This window comes from Melopsittacus undulatus, chromosome 5 (assembly GCF_012275295.1).
Source record: "Melopsittacus undulatus isolate bMelUnd1 chromosome 5, bMelUnd1.mat.Z, whole genome shotgun sequence".
NCBI classification, from domain to species: Eukaryota; Metazoa; Chordata; class Aves; order Psittaciformes; family Psittaculidae; genus Melopsittacus; species Melopsittacus undulatus.
The window spans coordinates 21,564,245-21,591,021 of NC_047531.1; the positions used below are offsets into that span (position 1 = coordinate 21,564,245).

The 26,777-nt window shown below is 41.3% G+C and overlaps 1 protein-coding gene across 1 annotated transcript in view; it reads left to right on the forward strand.

Annotated features, from left to right (window-relative positions):
• Positions 1-23,027, forward strand: part of MAPK12 (mitogen-activated protein kinase 12) — a 36,438-nt gene extending 13,411 nt beyond the window's left edge. The window contains exons 5-12 of the mRNA XM_034063260.1: positions 6,073-6,102; positions 7,768-7,815; positions 14,314-14,428; positions 15,069-15,140; positions 15,857-15,936; positions 16,672-16,750; positions 18,333-18,506; positions 20,290-23,027. Of these exons, the coding sequence (XP_033919151.1) occupies positions 6,073-6,102; positions 7,768-7,815; positions 14,314-14,428; positions 15,069-15,140; positions 15,857-15,936; positions 16,672-16,750; positions 18,333-18,506; positions 20,290-20,360 (669 nt within the window). The 3' untranslated portion in view covers positions 20,361-23,027. The remainder of the gene's footprint in view (positions 1-6,072; positions 6,103-7,767; positions 7,816-14,313; positions 14,429-15,068; positions 15,141-15,856; positions 15,937-16,671; positions 16,751-18,332; positions 18,507-20,289) is intronic.
• The last annotated feature ends 3,750 nt before the right edge of the window (positions 23,028-26,777 follow it).

Consider the following 26,777-nt stretch of genomic DNA (forward strand, 5'->3'; position numbering starts at 1 on the left):
ACTTTATTACATTTTTATTTTGGTGACACTGTTCCAAGAGAAGAACGTTGATCTAGCTCTGCAGTCTTCAGCCAGGCTCTCTATAGTGATGGCTGTTTAATTCCCTTTGCTGCTCTGGAAACATGCGTTGTAACGAGGCCATGGAATGGCACTGTCTGGAGCTGAATGTCATTCCTTGGCTGCTTGCACCATACAGTTTTGGTTTTACAGTCCTGTGCCTGCAACATACAAAGTATGGGAAGACTTTCCTCTGCACTCATGCAGGGATAAGTGGAGTCACTGTACTGGAAGGTGGTTTGCAGAGGGACGTGCTCTTGCAGTGGAGATACAGAGCTGGTTTTGATACAGGAAGGTCTAGCACATCCCATCAGGATGATCTTCCAAATCTATATTTGCATTGCTAAACACTATTAAAAATAAATAATACCATAGGACAGCATGCTGTTCCTAGACAAAAACATCAGGAAAAGCATACACAAGACTCCTTTGTCTCTCAGTACTTAATAGATGCAGAAGGTCAAGTAAGTTGTTTTACTCCCTTCACAAGTCTCAGTAAATATACTTTGCTGTTGAGTCCTGCATTATTAATTTGTCTTTGACCTTATCTCAGATTTTGTGTTCTTCATTTAGTAGACATTAATTCACATAGCCCTTTACATATGCTAAGTAATTATTCTTTTTATGCTACAATTGTGCATTTAAATGCCGTAATTCCCATTTTACAACTGCAGAAACTAAAGCCAGGTTTGGGGAAATTGGCTTTATTTAAACTGTAGGGAATTTGCCTTTGGGCTTTAAATCTGGAATTACGATTTCAGTTTTATAGTTCCCTAATTACAAACCCATGTCCTAATAAGTGTTTTCTCAAGGACAACATAAATAGAGTGGCCTGTTTAGTTGCAGGTAACTGTCTGGGAAACAGGTTTCTAGGAGAGGTGTGTTATTCACCAGAGATTTAAAACATCATTTGAGCTGATTTTAGATGCAAGCAATATATGAGCTGTAGAAAAATAGTTCAAGTTGAGTGTAGTGGAAAGGATGAATAATGAATTTCATTTCAGTGAAATGGCTTAGAAACATATTTTGGTCCCAGTGGCCTTGATTATCTCAGAGACCAAGAGTGGTGTTTGTGAGTCCCAAAGGTTCACTGAAGTCTGTTGGATCAGTAGATGTGGAGGGCAAGCAGAGCAGACGTGCATGCTTGACCTACATCTGAAGAAGACAGAGCAGGAATTAAAGAGGATGTGTTGGCTTTGTGTGGCAGGTTTGGTAGTGGGGGCTGCAGGGGTGGCTTCTGTGAGAAAACACCAGGACCTGACTCTCTGTCAGGCAGAGCCAGTCCCAGCTGGATCCAGAGTGGATCTGCCAGTGGCCAAAGCTGAGCCCACCAGCAGTGTTCATGGCACCCTTGTGATAACAGGTTTAAGGAGTGGTAAAAACTGCTGTGCAGCAGCTGTGAGAGAGGAGTGAGAAAACGTGAGAGACACAGCCCTGCAGGCACCAAGGTCAGTGAGGAAGGAGGAGGTGCTTCCGGTGCTGGAACAGAGATTCCCCTGCAGCCCATGAAGAAGACTGGTGGCACGGATTGTCCCCCTGCAACCCATGTCAGAGGAGGACCATGTCGGAGCAGATATCCACCTGTAGCCCATGTAGGAACCCATGCTGAAGCACAGGGATGTGCTCATGGACAGCCAGCATTGAAACAGACTGCTGGCAGGTTTTGTGGCATGACCCGTGTCCTATGGGATCCATGCTGGAGCAGTCTGCTCCTGAAGGACTGCACCCCATGGCAGGCTGGAGTAATTAATGTAGAACTGTCTCCTGTGGGAAGAACCCCATGCTGGAGCAGGAAAAGAGCATGAGGAGGAAAGAATAGTGGAGACAATGTGTAATGAACTGACCACATTCCCTATTCCCTGTCCCTCTGCACTGCTCAGGGGGAAGAGGTAGGAGAGACAGGAGTGAAATGGAGCCTGGGAGGAAGAGAGTGGAAGGGAAAGGTGGGTTTAGTTTTGGTTTTGAACTATTCTGTTCTGTTATTAATTGGCAATGAATTAATCTTCTCCAAGTCACATCTGTTCTGCCCATGCTGGTAACTGGTGAGTGATTTCCTTGTTCTGATATCAACCCACAAGCTTTTCCATTGTATTTTCTAACCCCTCCCTGCTGAGAAAGGTGAATGAGAGAGTAACTGAGTGGGCACCTGTCAGCCTTGGTGGGCTGACCAGCCACGGCAAACCCACCGCAGAAGAAAAGAGCAGGAAGTTCCTGATGTTCCCTGCTATTGCCAGGGTCTTCTAAAAATTAAAGCAGCTCTTATTCCAGTGACAAGGCAATCAGCAGGGATGCTGGGATAGTCTTAGTTAATTGGTACCTCTGGTCTCTAACCCTGTTACATCTTCTGTAAGGAGTAGTTCTCCTCAATATTTTGTTTCTCTCCCCTCATTTTGGAGAGTGTAACTGTACTTACCTCAAAGCTACCAGCAGAAAATAAGACATTATTCAGCTACTAGACTTGTTTTGTCATTACCTATTGCAGAGCAAACATGAAAAGAGTCTTTAATGTATCTGTTCCATTAAAGTTTGAATTCTTCTTGAACCAATTCATCCAGCCACAACAATGCACCTAGTTGGAAATATCTTTAAGAAACGAGAATGGTTCAGTGCTTCAGGGACATTCTTGCGGCACTGTCTGTGCTAGGAGGTGAGTTAAGCTGAAAGCAGTATTGCTAACCTGCAGGGGGAAAACAAAAGGGCTCAGTAATTTGTCCTTTTCCAGCTACCAGGAAGTTAGCTGTTAAAGAAACTCTGCCAGGTTTTGCATGAAAATCCTGTACTTTCCGAAGTCTGCTGTGTCTGGATTAAAGTGCATCTGTGTTTACTTAGATTGCCTTTCTGTGAGGGCAGGGGGAACCAAGCATGCTCATAGGTAGCACTCTGTTGGGGCATTGTAAGGGAAAAATACTTGGAGTGCCTGGGAAGGAGGTTCTGTAGACTTGTGCTGTAAAACTTTCTACTTCCCAAGCTTAACCTCTCTTTTTTTCTTCCACCTTTTAACTTTGATGCATTCCGTTGGGCTGGGGGTGGGGTGTTAACAATGTTACCTGCGATAGGCATTTGTCCTTTGTGTAAAGTGTATGGTTTGGGTTGGAAGGGGCCTTAAAGATCATCCAGTTCCAACCCCCTGCCCTGGGCAGGGATACCTCCTGCTAGACCAGGTTGCTCAAAGCCCCATCCAGCCTGGGTGAGGCTCATTTTTTTGTTGAGCCTTGTAATTTATCAGAATTTAACTTCATCTGTGATAGGGAAAACCAGTGTGACTTGACACCCCTTAAAAACAGTGAGGTGCCTCTGCTTTGTCTGTTTCCTAGCCAAGCCTTAGTCTGGTATTAAATTTGTTTAAGTATGAGTTTGCTGCTTGGAAGGGCTTTCATCATTTTGTTTGTTTGACATAAAAGCTGTGTATTGTCAAAGAGTACAGAAGGCAAGCTGAGCAGAAATGTTTCTATGTGGGTGGAAAGGTCTGGAGCTTCCACTGCTTTCAGTCTTGGGTCTCTCTTCTGCAGGACTTCCAGTCAGGTTCATGTTGGTGGAGGTTGGGGAGGTGGGTAGCAGCACTGTTTTCTTATGTGTTCACTATTTGAGAATGGATAGATAGCTCTTGGGCCATACAGACACCTGCTCAAGCTTCTTTTGCTACACTCAGGGTGATATTTACCTGCTTGAGTTCTCCCCTTTTAAAATCTCTTGTTTGCTTTTTTTGGTTCATATTTATGTTTGTTCTTGCTTCTCTGCTTTCTCTTCCTGCTCTCACACATTTCCTCTTTGGCTTTTCCTTCCCTGCCAAGTCACTCACCATTTTCATTTTGCATGCTGCCTGGAATGCTTTCTCCTGAGTCTCTTCTAATTCCTTTTCTATTAGTTTATTTTATTTTGTGCAGAGATTGCATATGCAGACAAGAATGCTTAGAATTTAGACAACTGTTGGATAATTTCCTAGCACAATCTGAAGCTTGCCTTCAAGGATTTATCCATGCTACCAAAAATTGTCTTTAGAATAATTCACAGAGCTCCTGTGCTTGAGGCACTTTGCTCACATTAACTGGGTTCTTGAATCAAATGTTGTTCAGGTGAAGTGGTAGTCACATACTGTGAGGCACTGGCCTGGATGGTTTTGACGTGTTAAGAGTGAAAAAAATGACAATAAATGGATGATTTAATGAGGAGAATTATAAGAGGAGGATCCCATTTCAGAAGGTTATTGAACTGGAATGGAAAGTTTTCTGAACAGAGACTGGCATAGTTCCAGTGCTGTTACCTGCCAGGAGACAATAGAATGCAGTTAAAGAAATACTGTTATTTTTAAAGAAACACAGCAGCACAGCACCAGTACTTCAGCTAACAGATGGGCTGTTGTGTATATTAGCACCAGGAATAAGTGCTACTTCGTGTAATCTCAATAGTGTTGTATTAAGAGGAGGGTTTAGAAAATACAGGCATGCTCCCCAAAGTGTTAACATCATTTTGGTGCTGTGAACACTCACAAAACCTTCAGTGGGGTGAGAATGCCAGTGAAACCACACTCTTTCCCCTAGACAGGTGAGATTAACTAAAACCCAAAGGGTGCAGTCCTTCTAAGTCCTGTTTCTACATGCCACATTCTTAGGTGCAAAGATTCCTCTGTCTGCCAGTTACTTCTTTACTGTGTACAGTCATACCGGCAAAAATAGCCTATAGGATATTTTAAGCACCTGCTCTGGAAAATCGAGAGGCTTCAGTAAGAAGGCATTGAAATGATTTTGAATGCAAGTGATTGTGATATCCTTGATCAAGATGGCTACTGGCAGAAGACACAATCTTCTTTACTGGCAGTCTAACTACTTACAGATACATTTCTTAAAAAAACCCAAACAAACAGCAAACCAAAACCCCCAAAATCCCCATATATATCCTCTCTGGTCTCTGAATACAAATTACAAACTTCCTCTTTCTGCATCCAGTTCCTCCTGTCCCAATCCACTTCATACACATCCATGACAGATACATTTTGTAGTTCTTCATTTGCCATAGCAGTTTTACAGCCAACGTTCTGGGGAACAGCCCCACGCCTTCAGCCCTAGTGTCTGCCCCAGGAAATCCTGTCAGGCACTTTGGCATTTCCTAGGGTGACGTTAAGCCTTGCCCAATCTGCAAGTAGTGTGTAGCAGGAACTGGTCTACCGCAAGTGCCAAGACCTGCAGGGACTTGGGCACAGCAGTCATCAGTGCAGCAGCGGAGCCCTACCACAGTCTGGGCTGGATTGGTGAAGTTGTAGGCACGGGGTTAGGGGAGGGAATGTTCTTTTTCCACCACATTTCAGAACCTATGAGACCAAATCTGGAGTGCTGCATCAGGTGTAAAAGAGGAAAAAGTAAATATCAGAGATTTAATTTCTGTTCAGTTGCTGCTTTAAAAACTTGGTTTGACTTTTGTGAGCCCTTATATAGATTACTGGGGTGATGAAAATATTCAGGTAAAAGAGAATGTCTTGCAAAATGCCCTCTATATGTTTCATTGAGGAACTATTGAAACATGTAGCAAGACTTCTTAGCGAAGACCTTGACTGGCCTTCCTCCTGGTCTTAAATGAGCTCTTAAAACTTAGCGCTGCTGGAACATGTGAAACTACACTATCGTGGCACACCAGAGCCATCTGTTGCAAGAGAGCATTTCTGGCATATAAAATAGTAGGATTTATTTTGATACATATATATAGCAATGCCAAAAATTAACTGAATATACAATTCTGTGTATGGGAAGAATTAGAATTATAGAAAGAATTAAAAAAGAAAGTATGATCTGTTGCAGTATCCAAACTGATTTAGTGGTTTCTTTTTATTGGGGGAGGGGAAGGGCAAAGTGCTAGCTTAATTATCTGAGTGTTAAAAATGCAGCTAAAAAGGTCTTTTGTGCAATAAATAAATCTTTTCTAATTTAATTACTTTAGCACCATGAAAGAGTACTTTCTCCCTACCTCAGGCAACTTCTTTAAGTCAGGACCTCAGTAACTAAAATATACTTTCTCTTTTTACAGTATATTCACTCGTCGGGCATAATTCACAGGGTAAGTGGAAACAATATAAAAGATGTTTATGTTTTGATAATGTGGGAGGTGTTTGTATATAAGCATGCTCATACATGTGCCTGAAACTCTGTTTATAGTGTCTGGTTTTGATGATGCCTTTGGTTTCTTCTTCAATAGGAACAAAAGGTGGTATGGTTGCATCAGTTTAATCTGAGCACTCAAGTTGCACTGAATGCAGTTTAGATTTGGCTTCCTTAAATTACCTTCTGAAGCTGCATTGTCCCCACAAGAATAAATAGTGTCTAAGCTAAGATGGTTAAGTGCTTTTTTTTTTAATTAAGATTAAACTTTTAAAAACAATATATAAATGTTGTTTAAAAATTATGTTAATCTTAAAGGTAGGGGGTGAGAACATAGAAAGTCCACTTAAAGTCACTTTGGTACTGTGAATAAGAACTTCTGAATGATTCCCTCCTGGTTCTAAGCAGCATAACTTCCCCCAAAACTGTATCACAGCAGTAGAAACTGACCTTCTGTAGTAAGATACCAGGAGCAGCACAGAAAGTGCACAGCATCTAAAGATGGGCACTTTAAGCTGGACATGGAAGCTACGCAAACTGCCAAAATAATGTAATAAGTTGATATTCTTGGTTCTACAACTGCTGTGATCATGGTGCCCATGGCAGGGGGTTTGGAACTAGATGATCTTGAGATCCTTTCCAGTCCTAACTATTCTATGATTCTATGGTCTGAATTTACAGTTGCTGAGACCTTTTCTAAGCTCCCTCTTGTTGGCTCTTCAGTTTCTTGATTTCATAACATTTCTTTGTACCAATTTGCTTCTCTCCAAGGCCCCTCCAATCTTAAAACATCTTCATCTAAGACAGGTGGGTTCCTGTTAAAAAGTTCAGAAAGAAGATTCTTTTAAATGTCTTGTGCCAAAGTGTGTCAAAGGTTTGAAAAAGCTGAGGGAAAGTTGGTTTCTGATTTTTTTCTTTCTTTCTTTCTCTATAACTGAATGTCTAAAAGTCATTGAGATTGCAAAATCTTAGTTGCTCCCAGGACACTTCCCTTTGCTGCTAAACTTAGAAGTACAACTTCTGAAGATCTTTAGGAGTTTCTGCAGTAGCTAAAGAGGCTTAAGGGAATTCTTTTCCCATGTTGAAGTCTCCATTCAATTGCCTTTGTCAGGAAATCGATTTTCCCACAGAAGGGAACAGAGGCTTTTAAGTAGAATCTTGTTTGATTCCTTCAGTACTTCTTCTAAGTCTATCAGAGTATGGAACCTTTGTAAAGTGTATTTTGATATGCAATATGTACAGTGCAGAAATGTTTATGTGAATCCTTTTTGGTGTCAGTATAAAATACCACCAACTTATGTCCAAACCCCATTTGCAGTAAGATGAGTGAGTTCCTTCACTGGCAACTATTTTCCTGACTTCTAGCAGAAAAAAAAGTTGATTTGTTGGGGGGTGGGGGGACCCATACTGGAAAAAAAAACATAAGCAAGTTTGTGTCTTTGTTTCTGTTATTTTTTATATTTAATGTTCTCGTTTAGATTTATGACATTATTTTACCTGTTGCTGTTCTAAGTAGTTGTATGAAAGCCATTAAACCTAAATGAAAGAAAGAAGGAAAGGATGAGCCCCTCATTCGACTTGTTGTGAAATCAATAAGTAACATCCATTTCAAATCTGATTACAGGATCTGAAGCCTGGAAACCTGGCAGTAAATGAAGACTGTGAATTGAAGGTAGGATATGCTTATTTGAAAAAGCAGTCAGATGCATTTAGAAATACACCACAGAAGACAACTGGTGCAACAGCTGCAGATGTGCTGGCTGGTTTCAGTGGAGGGCCAAGCTTTCAGCCCATGGGCTGTGAGGGGTCATGAAGAAATAGGAGAATGGTGGAAAATGAAAAGGAAGAGGAAAAAAATTACAAGCAGCTGCTCCTTAGAAGTATTTTCCCATGTGTTTGACTTCACTCACCACAAGAATAATGAAATATTTATTTAAGATATAAAGCCCTGAACAGTGCAAATCTCTTCACCTCCTATCTGGATGTCCTTGACTGACATAAATGTGCATTTCCTATGAATGGCAGAGGCAGTAATCAATTTCTGTGAGCATTATGGAGCCAAGCACAAGAAATAGCTGCACCTCAAACTAGAAATCTTGCCTGGGATGTTTCAGCTAAAAATGTCCAGTCCAGATAGGACACTGTGGAAAGGTGGTACCCAATGTTAACAGGGGAGAGACGGGGTTTGACTCCAAGATGTAGCTGATTTCAGGTGAGGAAGTCAGTGCTGTGGGTTATTACAGTCATGGCATCAGTGGAGCAGTTGCTGACTTTGCTCCCTCCAGCTGGGTGAAGGGAAGTGTAAGAACTGAAACTGCTTCTGTGGGTTTGGAGTTGATGGAGCAGTCCTTGCCACAGCTGTGTGCCCACAACAAGGGCATGTGTGTGACAGTCCCCCTTTTCCTGTGTGATGTGTATGTTGCAATGAGTACTGCTGTGTTTTTATGCCGTCATACATCTAAAAATACTTTTAAAGAAAAAAAATATATTATGGTTACAGTCAGATAAGAGCTGTATTGGTGACTTCTTTTTATGATATGTTGCAGCTAATCTCTTCAGAGAAGCATGAGACGAATCACATAATGCTCACCACAAATAAGAACATCTTGTTTCTTTAAAAGTGATTGCTTCTGCACTGTTACTGCTAATAGTAGTATCAGGTGTGTGTAGACAGTAGTGTATTTCATAGCAGGAATCATAGAATGTATCAGTTCTGCTTCATTTTTGTTCATAATTGAAGTAGTGAGAAAAGAGTCATTAAAGTGAAAAATTCTTAATTCAGCCTCCTGTAGTTCAGCTAATGGCGGTATCTGCCACTACACTGCAAGACAGGTACATTTGATGTCATTTTTTGTATTACCTGGTTGCTGCCCCTCCGGAGTGGGACAAGTATCAGTGTGTCCTGGGCTCCCCTCCAGAGATGGGTAGGAGGATAGTGCACACCTGCCCCCCTTCCCAGTACTGAAGCTGGGTTTAGCTGGCATGCACCCTTAGAGACCAGGGCTGTAGCACCCCTTGTGGAAAGTTGTCAGTCCTCAAGTTCAGGTGTTGTCACTTCCTTGGAAGTGTTCTCCGTAGTGTCTGAGTGGTAATTCTCCTCTTGCACAACATTTGTCATCTCAAGCATCCTTCTTAATCACTGAACTAAAATACTGAATCTGGCCAGCTCTGATTGCACTTTCTTAAATGTATTGGAAATCTTCCAAAGCCCGTGAGAGTCGATAATATTTGTACTTCAGAAATCATTATGCAGTGTACCCTGAGCTAGCAAAAATGCATCTATTTGGCTGTGTGAAATGACTTTGTTATTAAAAAAGTCAATTATTTATTATGAAGCAGAATTATGTAGTGCTCAACACTGTTTATTTTGGGAATATATTCTCTTGAGTTCAGACACAGTAGCCGCAGACTGCTTCCAGTCTCCAGTTAATGATAGTCTTGTATTTTAATTTTTTATTCGTCTTTATAATTTATTTTTCTCACCTGTCTTCCCTTAGCTCTAGCAATCTGAAAGGCTAGGCAGGGTTCTTCAGTGAATTACAAAATCAGGCTATTTTGCCTGACCAATTTGGTGGACTTCTATGACGGGGCTACAGAAGTGATGGACAGGGGTGGAGCAGTTGACGTCATCTACCTGGACTTGTGCAAAGGGTTCAACACTGTCCCACACAACATCCTTGTCTCTAAATTGGAGAGACATCAATTTGATAGGTGGACCACTTGGTGGATGAAGAACTGGCTGGATGGTCACACTCAAAGAGTTGTGGTCAACGGTTCAGTGTCTGGCTGGGGACCAGTACCAAGTGGTGTCCCTCAGGCATCGGTGTTGGGACCAGTCTTGTTTAATATCTTTGTCGCTGATATGGACAATGGAATTGAGTGTGCCCTCAGCAAGTTTGCCGATGACACCAAGCTGTGTGGTTCTGTTGATACGCTAGAGGGAAGGAATGCCATTCAGAGGGAGCTTGACACACTTGTGAGGTGGGCTGATGCCAACCTCATGAAGTTTAACCATGCCAAGTGCAAGGTCCTACACCTGGGTGGGAGCAATCCCAGGCACAGCTACAGGTTGGGCAAAAAGGAAATTCATGGTAGTCCTGTGGAGTAGGACTTGGAGGTGTTAGTCAATGAGAAAATGAACATGAGCCAGCTTCAGTGTGCACTCACAGCCCAGAAAGCCAACCGTATCCTGGGCTGCATCAAGAGGAGCGTGACCAGCAGGTCAAAGGAGGTGATCGTGCCCCTCTACTCTGCTCTCGTGAGACGTCACTTGGAGTATTGTGTGCAGTTCTGGTGTCCTCAACATAAAAAGGACATGGAACTGTTAGAACAAGTCCAGAGGAGGGCCACGAGGATGATCAGGGGGCTGGAGCACCTCCTGTATGAAGACAGGCTGAGAAAGTTGGGGCTGTTCAGCCTGGAGAAGAGAAGGCTGCGTGGAGACCTCATAGCAGTCTTCCAGTATCTGAAGGGGGCCTACAAGGATGCCAGAGGGGGACTATTCATTAGGGACTGTAGTGATAGGACAAGGGGTAATGGGTTCAAACTTAAACAGGGGAAGTTTAGATTGGATATAAGGAAGAAATTCTTTACTGTTAGGGTGGTGAGGTACTGGAATGGGTTGCCCAGGGAGGTTGTGAATGCTCCATCCCTGGCAGTGTTCAAGACCAGGTTTGTTGAAGCCTTGGGTGATATGGTTTAGTGTGAGGTGTCCCTGCCCATGGCAGGGGGGTTGGAACTAGATGATCTTGAGTTCCTTTCCAATCATAACTATTCTATGATTCTATGATTCTATGGCTTCTGTCATGTGCTTGGATGACTGACCTATACATTCTCACAAAACAGCAGTAAATTTGAATGGGGAGTTTTGTATCCTGATATGTAAATACATTTAGATCTTATGACCAAGGGCTCCTCCCTAAAAGAGGCATAAGACTTTATGGGAGTAGTTCAATTATGAATGTGTGTGTATGTATACATACATGCATACATACACATACATACAGATATATATGTAATGTATATATTATGTATAATACAAGTTTTTGCTCTTTGGAAACTGACCTGAATGTTCAGGATCCTGTTACTTCAAACTTTCCTTATCTGGCATAGAAATCCATTGCCTTTTCCTGGCTTGTAGGTGACAAAACGGTGAGTGGTTGGTAAGGTAAAAAAGAGAATCTATTAAAAACAGTTGTACGTGTTTCTCTTTCCCACCCCCCTCCCCAGCTGTGCAATTACATTTTGAGATGCAGCCCAGGTCTGAGACATTCTTCCATAACATGATCAGCCTCCTTATTTAGCACAAGTTATTTTTTGTTACCTTGGACATTTTTAAGCTTTTAGAAAAACTAAGACAAATAATTCTATATCAAAACGTAATTTTGGGAAACAACAAGGAGAAAATGTAGCGCTGACTTTTTGGTTTTGTTTCTTTCGACTCTCAGAGTGAGGTTATTGTGTCCCTGGTTGTACAGTGAGCTCTGATAGCATATGCAGAAGAAAAGTGCAGACTAAAACTAGGAAATACTGTTTGTCAAAAGACAGCTCCTATCTATAAAGAGAAAGCCAACTGTAGTATGTTAAGAAGTATGCACAAAAAAAACCCCACTCCAAGGCTTTAACTGGGATCTCTCTTTCTCTGAAGGAGTTGAACTGGCTTCCCCACATGCATGCGTTCAGGTGTAAAAGGCAGGATATGATCATGCTTTTTAAGTCAGCTTACACATGGGCATAGGACCATGCTAACTGGCTGCTAAGGACAGTGCAAGCCTTTTTCCCCATATCTGTGCACTCAGCAGCTTCCCTTGCATCAGCTCCAGCAGTGATGAGGCTGGAACAGCTGCTTGAATTGGTAATTAATTAATAAACAATCAGTTTTATTTTTCACAGCAAGCTTTCTGGCTCCCTCATCTAGAGCTCTCAACTGCTACACAGGAATCAGGAAAGTGACAGTGAAGGGTGCAGGGGGGAAACCACTGCCCTTTCTGCAGTCTCAAAGTTAGAAGTTATTTTTGTTACAGTTACTGAAGCAAGTTAGGAAAATTAAGTTTGCTGAGTAGAAAGGGAGCTCATCCTTAAGGAGCTAAGGGAGTTTGCTCTCTCTTGTATAATTCCTGCATTATGAAAAGGATTTTCAACCTTGCTCTGAAAATTGCTTTGGAAATTCCAGCTGAAATTTTGAATATTAGAGTATGAAAATAATAGTTTTCTGTGAAGATTGTTGCTGAAGTGGTACCACATTAAGTACTAATGGGGTACGCTTGTTCCTGAGCCTTATGACTATGTAAATGAAAAGAAATCCTGAAATTAATACATAGTGCACAAAAAATCTCAGTGACATTTTCTGCTTTTACAAAAAGACAGATCCAAATTGTATTTTAGCTGTTTCCAACTCCAAGCGTCACAAGCCTTAGTATGGGAAATGCCTAAAAGGCTGCGGCAGAATAGATGGTACTTCAAACAGCAAAGGTTTAGACTGGATATAAAGAAGAAATTCTTTACTGTGAGGGTGGTGAGGTACTGGAATGGGTTGCCCAGGGAGGTTGTGAATGCTCCATCCCTGGCAGTGTTCAAGACCAGGTTGGTTGAAGCCTTGGGTGATATGGTTTAGTGTGAGGTGTCCCTGCCCATGGCAGGGGGGTTGGAACTTGATGATCTTAAGGTCCTTTCCAACCCTAACTGTTCTATGGTTCTATGATTCTATGTGGCTTTTGACCTGTTAAGTAAAACTTCCTTTGTTTCTTCCAGCCTGAGGAAACGTGTACTGTGTATGTAGCATAAAGTTAAAAGCTGTATGTAAAAGTGTATTTTGCTATTGTATATATTTTGAATCAATAAGTCTTCAGTACCCAAAGAATCAGCCATAATCAAGTACATTTTATTAGTAAGAATAAAAATATCTTCCTTTGCATCCTATTCCTGTTTTTAAATTGGTATGTTATCAGCACTTATGGGGGAAATACAGAAATGATGTCTCAAGTATGGCAATAAAGATAAGCAATAACATTTTATACACTTGATCTTGAATGAAAATGTAATTTTCCTTTCTGTTAGTGCTACAGAATGAGGAAACTATCCTGAAATGTTTTTAAATGTCTAATTACAGAGAGCAGTACAAAACCATCACTCTTGGTTTAGTAATGCACAGGTGCTCCTAGTAAAAACTCTGCCCTCTCAATACATATATATGAAGCCTGCTACACATGGAAACTTGTGGCTGTTCATGCAAAGCTACATACTCAACTATGTGTGAAGACAATGACTTATCATGAATAGACTTTATTTATCCAAGCCCCCTGTTTCTTGGTAGAAGCATGAACTTCCTGATAAATACAAACTGTCATACCAGGAATGGGATTTTCTTGCTGTTGATCACATCTTTTGGCACCATCTTTCAATGGTCCATACAGTGGGTTGGCATTATTACTCAAATTTTGTAGAATCTGACAAAAGGCCGTTTTTCATCTTGCTGCTGTATGCATTGCTGTATCTAGAAATAAATATCTGGGAATCTTAGAAATAAGATGAATTGTGCATAATCCTTTAAAGAATTGCACTGACCTTGCATTCCTTACAGAGGGTTGCTCTATAGTTGATGCAGTAGGTTGGAGAAGACTCAGTGGGACTAAATAATGGTAATTCTCTATGCTGTTTCAGATTTTCAATGTGACCGATAGGAAGCTATCCCATGTATGAGTTATTCATAAAATAGAAATAATGATACCTGCTTACTTCAGAATATCGCTGGACACACTCTTGAATGATTGTGCCACCTGAGATATGAGAGCAATGATTACCATCTAAGATGGGTGCTGTTCTTTTAGCCCTAATATGGGAGGATGGTGATTCCATGGCCAGGGAACTTTTTGTGTTGAACGTGTTCATTATCTTTCTAAATGATAATTGAAGAATTTATTGTTTCCTTTACTGGTTTTGCAGCTTTTAGTGTTGCTATAGGAGTATATAACTTGGAAAAAAATTGTAAAGCCCCTTGCTATTTCTTTCTTGTTTTTCAAAATGAGAACAACACACTTGCGTGATAAAATGATGCAAAATTAAACTAATATTTACAGATTGCTCTGATTCTTTTCTTTGACATGCTTGTACCTTCTGTATGAAATGGATTGCTAGCTGTCTGATCAGGCTGTTCTTTGTGCTTCCACTACAGATTCTGGATTTTGGATTGGCAAGGCACACAGACAGCGAGATGACTGGTTACGTGGTCACGAGGTGGTATAGAGCCCCAGAGGTCATACTCAACTGGATGCATTATACACAAACAGGTCAGCATCTCTTCAGAAAAGCCATACCAGAGCTAAAGCATTCACTGAGTCAGGCAATATACAAGCAAGTCTTTTTTTCTGAAATGAATGAGAAACTGGAGGTGGAAATGACCGTCTAATTATGCAGAATTTCCTTGTAGATAAATTGCAGGTAATTGTTTGGTGATTGTGGGTTTGGAGGTATTTTGAACATTTTCTGAAAGTAACCGAAAGTGCCAAGGTGGTTGGAAAGTAGTGATAGAAATGTATACAGATGTGACAGTCTGGTCTCTGTTCTTGTGTTCTGCACTGACTGTCATCTTCCTGCAAAGATGTGCTGATTCTGACTCAGACAGACAGGGGGAACTCAAATAACGCTAGGGTAACCATGAAAGTTTTTGAAAGACTGAAAATTTACTTCCCACATCCATCTGCCTGTTACTGAGAAGCTGATTCAGCATATTATCAGATTATCTCCAGTTTGCTCATTCAAAGGCTGGAAGTTTCACTTATACTGTTCATCTTAACTGGCAAGGCATTAATTTATTTTTAATGGACTATAAAAGTAAATTTTACACTTTATGTTTTAAATTAAACTTTATGTACATTTAAATGGACAAGTATTCGGCAATTTAATGTGACTGTTAGTCTTTTTTTCCAGTTGACATCTGGTCTGTGGGCTGTATAATGGCTGAGATGATAACAGGGAGGCCTCTGTTCAAAGGAAATGATCGTATCCTTCAGTGAATTTATGACACTAATGTAAGAAAATGATGAGAAGTTCTGATGTGATACAGTAGGTCTGTTCAAAAACCAATGAGCATAAATTGAAATGAATAGTAAAATGGCTTGCACCTTTCTCATTGATTGCTTAATATCTGTGCCACTGTTGCATATCTGACATTAAAAATTATTGATTATTTTTGATAAAGAAAGAGAGCTGATCTTTGAATCACATCTCAAATCATCAGGTAAAAGGTTCTGTGATGATACAAAAGGTACATTTTGATTTTTTAGTAACGGATTCAATAATTCCAGAATATGCACAGAAGATTCTTCTGCAGTGTATGGGCTTACATGCACATGCTAGTCCATTTCCTGCTTTTTGAGATTTTACCAAAAAATGTTCTGTAAGTAACATCTCGTAAAATGTTTCAGATTTACAGAAAACATCTTGCCCTGTCATTTTGTTACTGAGGACTAAGAAAATAGCAAAGATTAAGTCATCATTCAATCTCGAGTGATACTTCATTGGCAGTAGTAGTTATGATCATTATTAGAGGACAGTATTAATAGAAGACAGCAAGAATTGTTTACTTTTTTTGTTGTTTTCCAGTCACTGCATTGTGAATTTTGCTTTATTCTCCAGTAGTGCAGAAACACACAGTTTTTGCAGGGTGATTAGTTTTCTTACAGTGAAAGTCTTTGTTCCTTATTTCTGGTAATCAGATCTGGACCAACTCACAGAAATAATGAAAGTAACAGGTACACCAACTCAAGATTTTGTTCAAAAGCTGCACAGTCAAGACGTGAGTATTTGGCTTTGTCAGTTGGTTTAACACATCTTTATTTTACTTAATCCATGCTCAGTACTTAGACTGGCTGAGATAGTATGTATTGACCCCTGATGTCACCTTTCTGCCTTGAAATGCTTTGCACATAGCTACTGGAGATGGGGGGGGCAGAAAATGATCAGAACACTTGAAAAATCTGTATATTTAAATACTTCCGAGTTTCCAGTGCATACAATATAAGCAGTTCAGCTGATGTGTTACTACTTTTATTGGAAAATATGAATCTATTCAGAAAACTCAGTTGTTTGCAGGTGTCTCTGTCTTTTCTATTCGTATGTGGGTGTCCTTCTAGAATCCTTAAGCCCCTACTATAAAGAATGTAAAATTATTCATTAGACTAAGTATATGATTTAAATACTAATGAACTACTGTGTAAGAGGTTCCTGTAAACTCACTATGACATTCTTTCAAATGATGCATACATATTTATTCTAGCTAATATATTAAATATGGAGCACTAATAATTAAAGTTTTACATTCTCATTTCTTAATCATAATTTTAAGTCTTGATTAAAAAAAAAACAAAGTTCCTTTCAACAAGAAGGTGAATATAATCAGGGTTTATGACCCCCCCACATTAATTTGTACAATGTGCTATCAAAGCATTGTTGAATTACCTATTAACCATACAGTTAATGTTACATTATAAAGGCAGTGAAGTTCTAATTAAACACCCATGTTTCTTTTAAGGCAAAAAACTATATCAAAAGCCTCCCAAAAGTCCAGAAAAAAGATTTTTCATCCATCTTGAAGTATGCAAATCCTTTGGGTAAGACAGCTTGCGTGAATATGCACGATTTCTCTTGTTCTTGTGTTTGTATTGGAGGTGGCAGCAGTATCAGTCATATGATAGGTTATGTGATAGTTCTTGTGCTTTTCTATCTCTTTCTTTCCATGATTCATAACTTTGCCAAGTTTGGACCCTGCCAGGATTCAGATGTTTCTTGGAAATATGAAAAAAGAAGTATTTTGTGTCTTAGGCTTCAGTCCAGCATCTGCTTAATGGTTTTGCTGGAGCAGCTTTCTCAAGATCCCTGACAGATTAAATATAAGTAACAATTTTTTCTCTGTATTGTATTTGAAATATAATTCTGAAAGACCTATCTGATCTGCAGTTGAAATGCAAGCAAGTAGAAAGCTGACATTTTAGTAATGGAATTCATGCATCTTGAGAAACATCTGTGCATTCCTGAGAAGTGCACTGGCTTGGACTTGATATAAACAGCCGGAAGAGCATACCAAGTGTGCATAACTGTGACGTGACCCAAGGCAACTAAAGGTCTGAGATGGGTCTGCCCAACCTGTATCTGTTCCCCAGTGACCTGAACACTCAGAAAGCCAGTTCTGTTAGAATATAAATTAGGATAATTGAATCTTCTCAATTTAAGAAGTTAAAATTGTATGTTCAGATACAGTAGAAATAAACATAATTAATAAGCAGCTCTTACCCTGCCTGCATGGTTAGCTCAATGACCTCTCAACTGCAGCAAACTACATATCTCCATTTAGATTTTAGGATGTTTTTTCCTATCATCTGTGATCATCTGGCTGCTTCTTATTGAGAGAACAACAGCTCATGGTCTGGGAGAGAAGCCTGGAGAGAATCCACAATGTGGCAAGCAGGAGTTGCAGTATCTTGTCCCATGCTGCTGCCTCTTCTTCCTTTCAGCTGCTCCACCCAACCCAGGAACTTTCAGGATAGAAAAACAGAGAATAAACAAAGCATTCATCATATCTGTTTACACTAGCTCATTTTGACTGTCCAACAATGGACCTGATCCAAAATCCACTGGATAGGAACATAGAAGATTTTCATGGATTGTTTTGGCTGAGGTCAGATACTGAATCTCAGCAGATACTGAGATTCTGTACGTGGACAACTGACTTGTGTAGTCAACTTCAGAGAGTAGTTGTGCTTGGCTTCAGAGTGTAGTTGTGCTTGGATTTGGTGATGTACAGAGCAATTCTCATTCTATGCAGCCAACTGTTCATTCTGTTGCTGTCAAGTTGTGATGTACCTTAGAACCACAATAGCATGGCAGCAATGAAACACATGGGAAAGCACAGTGGTCCTAGAGCCAGAAGCTGAGAAGGCATTAGCTGAGGTGATGTGGCTGTGTTGTGTACAGAAGCAAGGGAGCACCTTTGTTTGAGTCATGCTTTGTACACATCCCAGCTTGCTCACAACACTGTTTGGCCATGCAGGTGGGCCCCAAGGCTGTAGAATGAATACCTAATGATTCTGCTTTGTAATTGTGTATTTATTTGAAACATCTCCAGGGCAATGTTACTGTGCACAAGCTGGAGTCAATGGTGTGATTTGAGTACACTGTTTGTTTTCTGTGCAATAGCTGTAAACCTTTTGGAGAAGATGCTGGTGCTGGATGCAGAGAAACGAATCACAGCAGCTGAGGCTTTAATGCATCCTTACTTTGAACCAGTCCACGATCCTGAGGAAGAAATTGAAGCTGAGAAATATGACGACACGTTTGATAACATGGATCTTCCGCTAGATGAGTGGAAGTGTGAGTTTAGATTTGTGATGTTTTAAAAAATTACCAGATGGAAAGACCATGCAGATATAGAAATATTCTCCTTCACAAATTACCTTCTCTGCTGTTGGTGGAACAGAGTAAATAGACATCATTAAGATAAACACTACTGGTAAGCCAGTGTTCTTATCAAGGAATGATCCCCAAAGGTTTTTTCCCTGCCTCCTAACAAAGGCTCTCCTTTTTCCTGTGACTGTCATCCTGTCTTCTGCAATGTAGGAATCATAGAATCATAGGTTAGGGTTGGAAAGGACCTCAAGATCATCTAGTTCCAAACCCCCTGCCATGGGCAGGGACACCTCACACTAAACATGTCACTCAAGTCTCTGTCCAGCCTGGCCTTGAACACTGCCAGGGATGGAGCATTCACAACCTCCCTGGGCAACCCCTTCTTAGTGCCTCACCACTCTTACAGTAAAGAACTTCCTCATTATATCCAATCTAAACTTCCCCTGTTTTAGTTTTAACCTATTACCCCTTGTCCTATCACTACAGTCCCTAATGAACAGTCCCTCCCCAGCATCCTTATAGGCACCCTTCAGATACTGGGAGGCTGCTATGAGGTCTCCATGCAGCCTTCTCTTCTCCAGGCTGAACAGCCCCAACTTTCTCAGCCTGTCTTCATATGGGAGGTGCTCCAGTCCCCTGATCATCCTCGTGGCCCTCCTCTGGACTTGTTCCAACAGTTCCATGTCCTTTTTATGTTGAGGACACCAGAACTGCACACAGTACTGCAAGTGAGGTCTCACGAGAGCAGAGTAGATGGGCAGGATCACCTCCTTTGACCTGCTGGTCACTCTCCTTTTGATGCAGCCCAGGATACGGTTGGCTTTCTGGGCTGTGAGTGCACACTGCCGGCTCATGTTCAGTTTCTCATCGACCAGCACCCCTGAGTCCTTCTCCACAGGGCTGCACTGAGTTTCCTTTTTACCCAACCTGTAGCTGTGCCTGGGATTGCTCTGACCCAGGTGTAGGACCTTGCACTTGGCATGGGTAAACTTCATGAGGTTGGCATCAGCCCACCTCACAAGTGTGTCAAGGTCCCTCTGGATGGCATTCCTTCCCTCCAGTGTATCAACCAAACCACACAGCTTTGTGTCATCAGCAAACTTGCTGAGGGCACACTCAATCCCACTGTCCATGTCACCAACCAAGATGTTGAACAAGACCGGTCCCAACACCAACCCCTGAGGGACACCCCTCATTACTGGTCTAAATGAAACCATTTCTGTAGCATGTACCTTCCAGTAAATAGACAGGTGAACAGATTCCTCAAATGTTGGCTGTACAGGACTGTTGCTGTATAATGAAACAGTTGTCAGCATTAATATGAAGTTAGGTTCTATCAGGGAGAGCAAACATATCTATCTCAGCAGAAACTTAACTCTGAATCTAGATTTCATCTAGTGTCAGAGGTTTGTATTTTGGCTTTTAAGTGAGGACTTGACTTTTAAGGCTGATTTGCTGAGTAGCTCTTTCTGAGGATCTTGCCCACTATACAGTAAAGTCAATGCTTGCATCCCTTTGAAAGCATCTGTAACATTTCAGCATTGGACTACTTCTTCAAAGCTGAAATGTTGAAAAGATGATTCTTGATTCTCTTACTTTTTGTACTCAGATTTCTCTCTTTTTTGCCAGAAGAGGTTTTTGTCTTCTGACCTAGACTAGAACCTAACCAGGCTGGGGATTGCACCTTGCCCATGTCTCCTTTTCCAGTTAGACCAGCAAGTCTTATGTTTATTCTGTTGTTTTCCAGGCATTACGTATAAAGAGATACTGAACTTCAAGCCACCACAGACTTTGGAGTCAAAGGAGACAGCAGTGTAATTCTAGGACTTGGTCTTTTCAGAACTCAGAAGAAAACAAGAAAGTTGTAAATGTTTGTGAGATTTCAGGTGTATAAAACTTTTATAAATAAACTGGGTGTAATCTGTGTCATCTGCACTGAAAGAAAGTGCAATGTCTTGCTCTGCATGTGAAAATTGGTGCCTTTGGGAGTAGCATTTCAAAACTATCCAGAAACATTCCTGCCTACAACTTCTTCTTTCTGCATGAAAGAATTCAGGTTGTGGTAACCCAGGGCCATCCTTGAAAGAGCAGGTAGGACTAGGACTAATTCTCTCACTCAAGGATCAGAAGGGTATAAGTCACCATCCCAAGCAAGCTGAGACACAGAGTATGTCAGAGATGTGCTGTGACTGTTCTCCAAGGCCACTGAACTATCCTGAGTGCAGGAAGTATTCATATGTCTTTCTCTGGAATATTTCACCTTGGTAAGGTGCCTGAGGAGGCTAGTCAGCCTCTGCTACCTGAGTGGGTGCAGCAGGTAGTGGAAACAGCCCAGATGAATGCCCATGTCCCTTGTCCTGTATGAATGGAAGAGAACCTCAGCTCCAGCCAGTTCTGACAGCTCTAGGCAAGAAGCAGAGAAGTGTGGATGTCCTAGATGTTTTTCAAAGTAACCACCATCGCAGGATATGACTTCACAAACACTTGGTGAACAGTCATTGGATAAACAATGACTGTCAAGGGGCACAATATTTTCCTCTAAATACAGTGCAGTCTTTTTATATTATAGACTAGGGAGCAAGGATTTCCAGGGAGAAACAGGTTTTAAGACTTTCTAAAGTTTTGTAAGGTTTCTAGCTTCCTAGTATTGAAATGATCACTGAGAAAGTACCTCTTTCTCAGCAGACTTGCTGGTTATAGATTCAGCAGTGCTGATTTTAGAAGTAAAGCTGCATGCAGGTCACATCATAGAAAATCAAATGAGGATAAAAATGCTACTCTGCAGCTGTTCATTGGGAATACCTGCAGCAGGCGGTTTTGTTCACTGTGTACAGAGGTGTTGCCAGGTGCAGAATAACAACCATTCCTGGGTTTAGCCTTCTGAAGTCATCTTACTTGGAAAAGCCCTCAGACCTGTTGAGAAGTGCATCACCAAAAGGAGTCAGCTTCCGATGAGATAGGTTGGTTAGATACTTCATGAGTTCCTCTTACATTTACTATATTTTCCTAGGTGCTTAGTTCATAATAATCTCTCAGAGGTAGGGCAATAAATTGGTAAACATTTGGTGAAGAATTTCCATGTGAGATTGTCCTTGCTAAAGGTAATGTCTTTACAATTGACTATTTGGATGTGGATTATTCCCAATACAATATGCCAGTGTGAAATGGTTGTGAAGGAAGACATTAGATCCTGGGAGGTAATAATTGGAAAAGAAGTAAGAAATTACTTGGAGGTTTTTTTCTTTAAGAACCGACTTAAGCCAGCAGTTCTTTTATTTCAATGAATGTTAAGTTGAATACCTGTAAATACTAGCATTTGTTTGCAAATTGTTTGTGGTGAGCCTTGATTAGCTGAGATGGGCACTTAGACTAAATGGTGACAGAAACCTTGAATTATTGATGTATTTGACAAGTCATTAAAAACAGAGTTTCAGGAATGCATAAAATAAAAAGCAGAGAATGTAATTTGACATAGAACATTTTTCCACACTACAGGTCAGTGTAGGAAGGCACACTGAAGAGTCATACCCCATTTTGCAGTATTGACTTCCTGGTTGGATTACACTTCTATGTTAAATAGGAACTTTAGTTTTTTACAGAACAGATGTTTGCTCTTAGATTCATATTCTGTGGTAGTCTGAATAAGTCATGGGAGAAAAGTGCCTATTGGAGTTAGACTTGATTTAAGCACTCAATGGGAAATCAAAATTGTCAAAAATTTCTTTGAAAATGCTCCTTCTGTATTTTAAATGGAACTTCACCATCCTAAATTCTAGCAAATATCTGCAGAGATAATGCAGATGACTCAAATGTTAGTGAGACTTTGAGGGAGCATTATTTTTCATTGAAAAACTGCTTTTCATTTTCTTCATAAATGCCAACACTTCAGTGGGCATTTTCATTTCCCCTGCCTTTAGCTTTGATGAAGTCAAGCCCTAAGACTCTCTTTTGGCTGAATTGAGCTTTTCCCTCTCCCAGTATTGGAGAAGCAGCTAGCCATCACGAGGAAGACATAACAAGATAAAGTTAGTTTTTCTAGCTAACTGGAGGAATGCAGAACTCAAAACAACTGAAGAGAAGACCTTAGTGCAATGTGCCAGCCAAGACAGCAGGACTGTGGTAAAGTCTGTTTGTAAAGGACTGTTGTAAAGCAAGCAGTCTGTAAGGTAAAATAACAAATGTGGAAAGTTTGTCACATCTTGGCAAGCTGTTCTGTGAAGAGGCTGAAGTCTGCAGAAACAGCTCCAAATGACAATAGCAATTATAAGTATATATAGCTCATTAAAAGAAATGCAAGGTGAAAGCAGAAATATTTTGCATAGGAGGCAGCTGCTGCTTCAAAGGGAGAGACAACATTTCCTACTTTTTTATTTGCTATTTCTACTGGTGCTAAACAACTCAGGAATAAGAACCCAATTTCTGTTTGCCTTAGAGAAATGTAAATACCTTTTGCATGTACTTGAAATGTATTGTGACAAATAAAGGTTTGGGGGTTGCTTTGCACACAGCAATGTAAATGGTTTTATTTTCCTATGTGTATTCCCAGATGTATCATCACTCCTGAAAATATTTTCAGTATGAGGGAACTACGTGACATATAATACTGTAGGTACAGTTCATGTGATACGAGATGCGCATGTAGTTTATTTGGGAAGTCAGGCCACAGATGTGAACCTTTCTTCCATTTTCCAGATATCAAGCCAGCCACAGAACTGCTCTGATTGTACTACTGCCACCTAATTATTTCTTACAGCATCTTGGATTTTACCAGACATCCCTGCTTTGTCCTGAAGGGCAGGATTTCAGTCCTTAAATGCAGTTGCAATCCTCAGACTGATTTTAAGAGCCAAAGCCAGATTGATAGTCATCAAGCATTTGTAACTTTGAGTTGAACACAATGAGTTAACAGAGTTCTAGTAGGATGTATGGGACCTTTGCCCTGAAAACCTACATGCCCACTGACTGAGCAAGATTGTCCCCATTTGTATTGGTCTTCATTGCACTGAAGACTCATAATTGATGTTGAATTTTGATAATGTGTTGTTGTGTGCCAGATGTGGCACACAGTTTCACTTCTTGGTTATTTGGGGTTTTATCTTGTATTTTTTACAGGGTAGTGCTGAGGTGAGTGCTAGTATGTGTCCTGCAAAATGTTTTCAGAAGATCCACTTTGTTTTTGATTTGGAACTACCAGACATAAGAGCTGGGTGGGATTCTTTGAGCTTTCTACTTTCTGATATGCTGTTCACATACATATAGCAGATGGTTCTGATCTACTTCAGCTAAGGCTGTCAGAGAACAAAGAGTCTGTTAGATGCTGTCATTCATTGAATCTTGCTACGGAATACTCCTACAGGGCATTAGATGGTCCCTACAGGTACCAGAAGAATAAAGGCTCGTAACACTTGCCATGTCTGCTGATTAATTCTCCATCTCCTCAGTACACTGTAGGGCAAGTGGTTGTGTAAGCCAGATAATACCAGAAGCAGCTTCATGGACTACAGCACTCAAAATCTAAGAATTCAGAAGCATGAGCGGGAGAAAGATGAAGGGAGGAGGTTTACATCAGGCAGGCACTCTTTGAAATGCCATGGACCACCAGTTAATGAGCAGCTCTTGTGCACAGGTTATTTGCAGCCCTCTGGGATAGTCACATAATGAACTAAAAACTGCATTGCCACCTACCAACCACATAGGTACAGGAATGATGCATGCTTTTTAGCTACCAGGAACAAGACCCCTCTGCAAGAAGGTAAATGGGACAAGGAAAGTAATTTAAGATTCATGATTTTTGAATGCCATTATCCTGCTTTGCAAATAGAGCTCCTTCATACTTAACCTCATTATATTTCCATGCTGGGGTTTTCTAGTTCACCCTTCATGTGTAAGCAATGAAGTGCATTCACCAGCTATGTTTGAGTGATCCAGGCATGCAACTTTTGTGATCTTCACTGAAGCATTTGAATGTGCTGTTATCTTTGAGAGGAAGAGAGGCAACTGTGAAGCAGCCAAGCGAAACGTAGTGAAATAAATTGCTCAGGTCCATTCGAGATTGCTCTCTGTCTTACATTGTGGTGTCCTGGGAGCATGTGCTCACAGGGAGCAGGAAATGTCTCTTGCTTTGTTTTCATGGTGCTTGCAGCTGCGAGGCCTCACCTGAGCGACAGTCATGGTACTGACAACCAAAGACTCCCACCCCATCCAATTCAGTCTGACATTAATGGGAAATTCATTATTATTATTATTATTTACTATAACAGTAATATTATGGTGGGTTATAACAGTAAAATTACAGTGCTCAGACGGGCGTTCGGTCCCCTGGGGGCCTGGGCCAAGACAGCTTTTTTCCAGGTATTTTAAGAGCCCCATTTGTACATGACAAGTAGTCCTGCTGCCAGGCAGTGCCACTTTGGCAGGTGTCCAACCACTTTGCTGTTCCTAGGACTCTCCTTAGGGTTTTGGGTTTGAATCAAGGTTGAATTTCCTTTTTCACAGGAACAGCAGTGCGCTGCCATAAGGAGAGAAAACATGGCCAAGAAGTGTAACCAGAAAAACATTAACTGACGTTTTCTCTGAAACTAGCCCATTTCAAGATCTAGGATAACATTATCAAGTAAAGGTCAGTTACAAAGAATCAAAATTGCTTCTCAGGAAGAATCCTGAACCCTGGCTGGAGTAACCAAGTATTTTTGGTTAGAGTTTGAACTCTTAAGAAGAATCCCAAGAAGACTTTCAGTTAAATACAGAAAATTAACACAGTATAAGCTTCGAATAAAAAGGAAGTATAACTGATGCACAAATGTCTGCTACTCCTGAAGCAGAGCTCCTTTTTAATAACATATTTTCATATGGATGAAAGAAGCACAACACTGCAGGGAGCTTCCACGGAAAGCATCCTTCAGAGGTGTAGGTTCAGCTAGAAATACATGTGTTGTTCTATCTTGTTGAACATGATGATCAAATCAGGCATGTTTGATTCCATGTGAATGATTACATCAAATGTAAGGTGTCTTCAGTGAGTGTGTTAGCTAGGGTTCTTCATTCTGGATTTCCAGGCAGAAAATGTAGCCACAGGGAGATCAATCTCAGGGGTTCATCATAGTCCAAAGAGTCTCAATCTGTTCCTATCATTACTACTGTCAGCACAGTTTACCTAGATGATTACGAGTTCCTTCTGTATTTGTCTTATCACTCAGGTTTATGTTATTTTTCTTCATGTGGTACCTTTTTTCACTGAGGACAATGACTAAGTCTTCCCTAGGAATGTGTTAGGATGTTTTTACCAGAAGAGATTATAGCTCCTGCCCCAAGCTCTTAAAGAAGGGGGCAACATGATCACTACAAGGCACAGTGTAGAGCATGAAAGCACCTGTGTCATGGTTGTGGTATCCAAAATAGTTTGCTGTAGATGCTGTAGATCCCTCTCCCCACATCTGTCAAAGCTGCCTTTGACTATTTCTTGTGTTCTGGCTGGTTGGCTGAGACCAGGTCCCTTCTGTAGCTGGGAGTGCCCTGGGCTTGCACATGCAAGCCTGTGGGAGCTGTGTTGGACACATGGGCTCTGCACTAGGAAAGTCACCAAGGCTGGGAGTGTTTCCAGGTGCTGACCTGACTGCTCTGTTAAATCACTAACACAGCTATGGCCCGAGGCAGCTGCAGTCTTCCTGCAACTCCCCCAGCACAGCTGAAGAGCTGGCAGTGGTCAGATGGTGTTCCTAAGGGCAGTGGGATGCCATCAGCCAGCTTTAGAGGGCAAGAGGCTTTCCTAGCATGGGGTTGGGCAGTTTCTTGCCAGCTGGAGTTCTCAGATTCAGCAAACTGCTCCAGGCGTGGTTAATTTGCTAGCAGACTAGGCACAGAGCCAGCAGTGGCTGGAAAATCGGGCTCACCCCAAAGTGATGGGTGTGTAACCTGTAATATCTCTGTGCTGTTGTCCTCTGGCCATAAGATCATACAAACACATCGTTTGTGCAGTAGCTGTTTAGGAAAGCATAATGCTGAGCTCTGATGTAGGGGTTGTGGGAGCATCCCTGGGGGCTCCCAGAGGTTTGGCTGCCAGGTCTGGGAGCCAGCTCTGAGCTGATGCAGCCAAATGCAGCCTCTTCCCCGTGGAGACCCAGTGCCGGGGAGGCTCCCGGGCACTGCAGGGCCAAACCCTGGCCAGGGGAGCTGCTCCCTACTGAGGCTTCTGCCTTGCCCCTTCCTGAGCTGCAGCTCCCCACAGCTCTGTGCTAG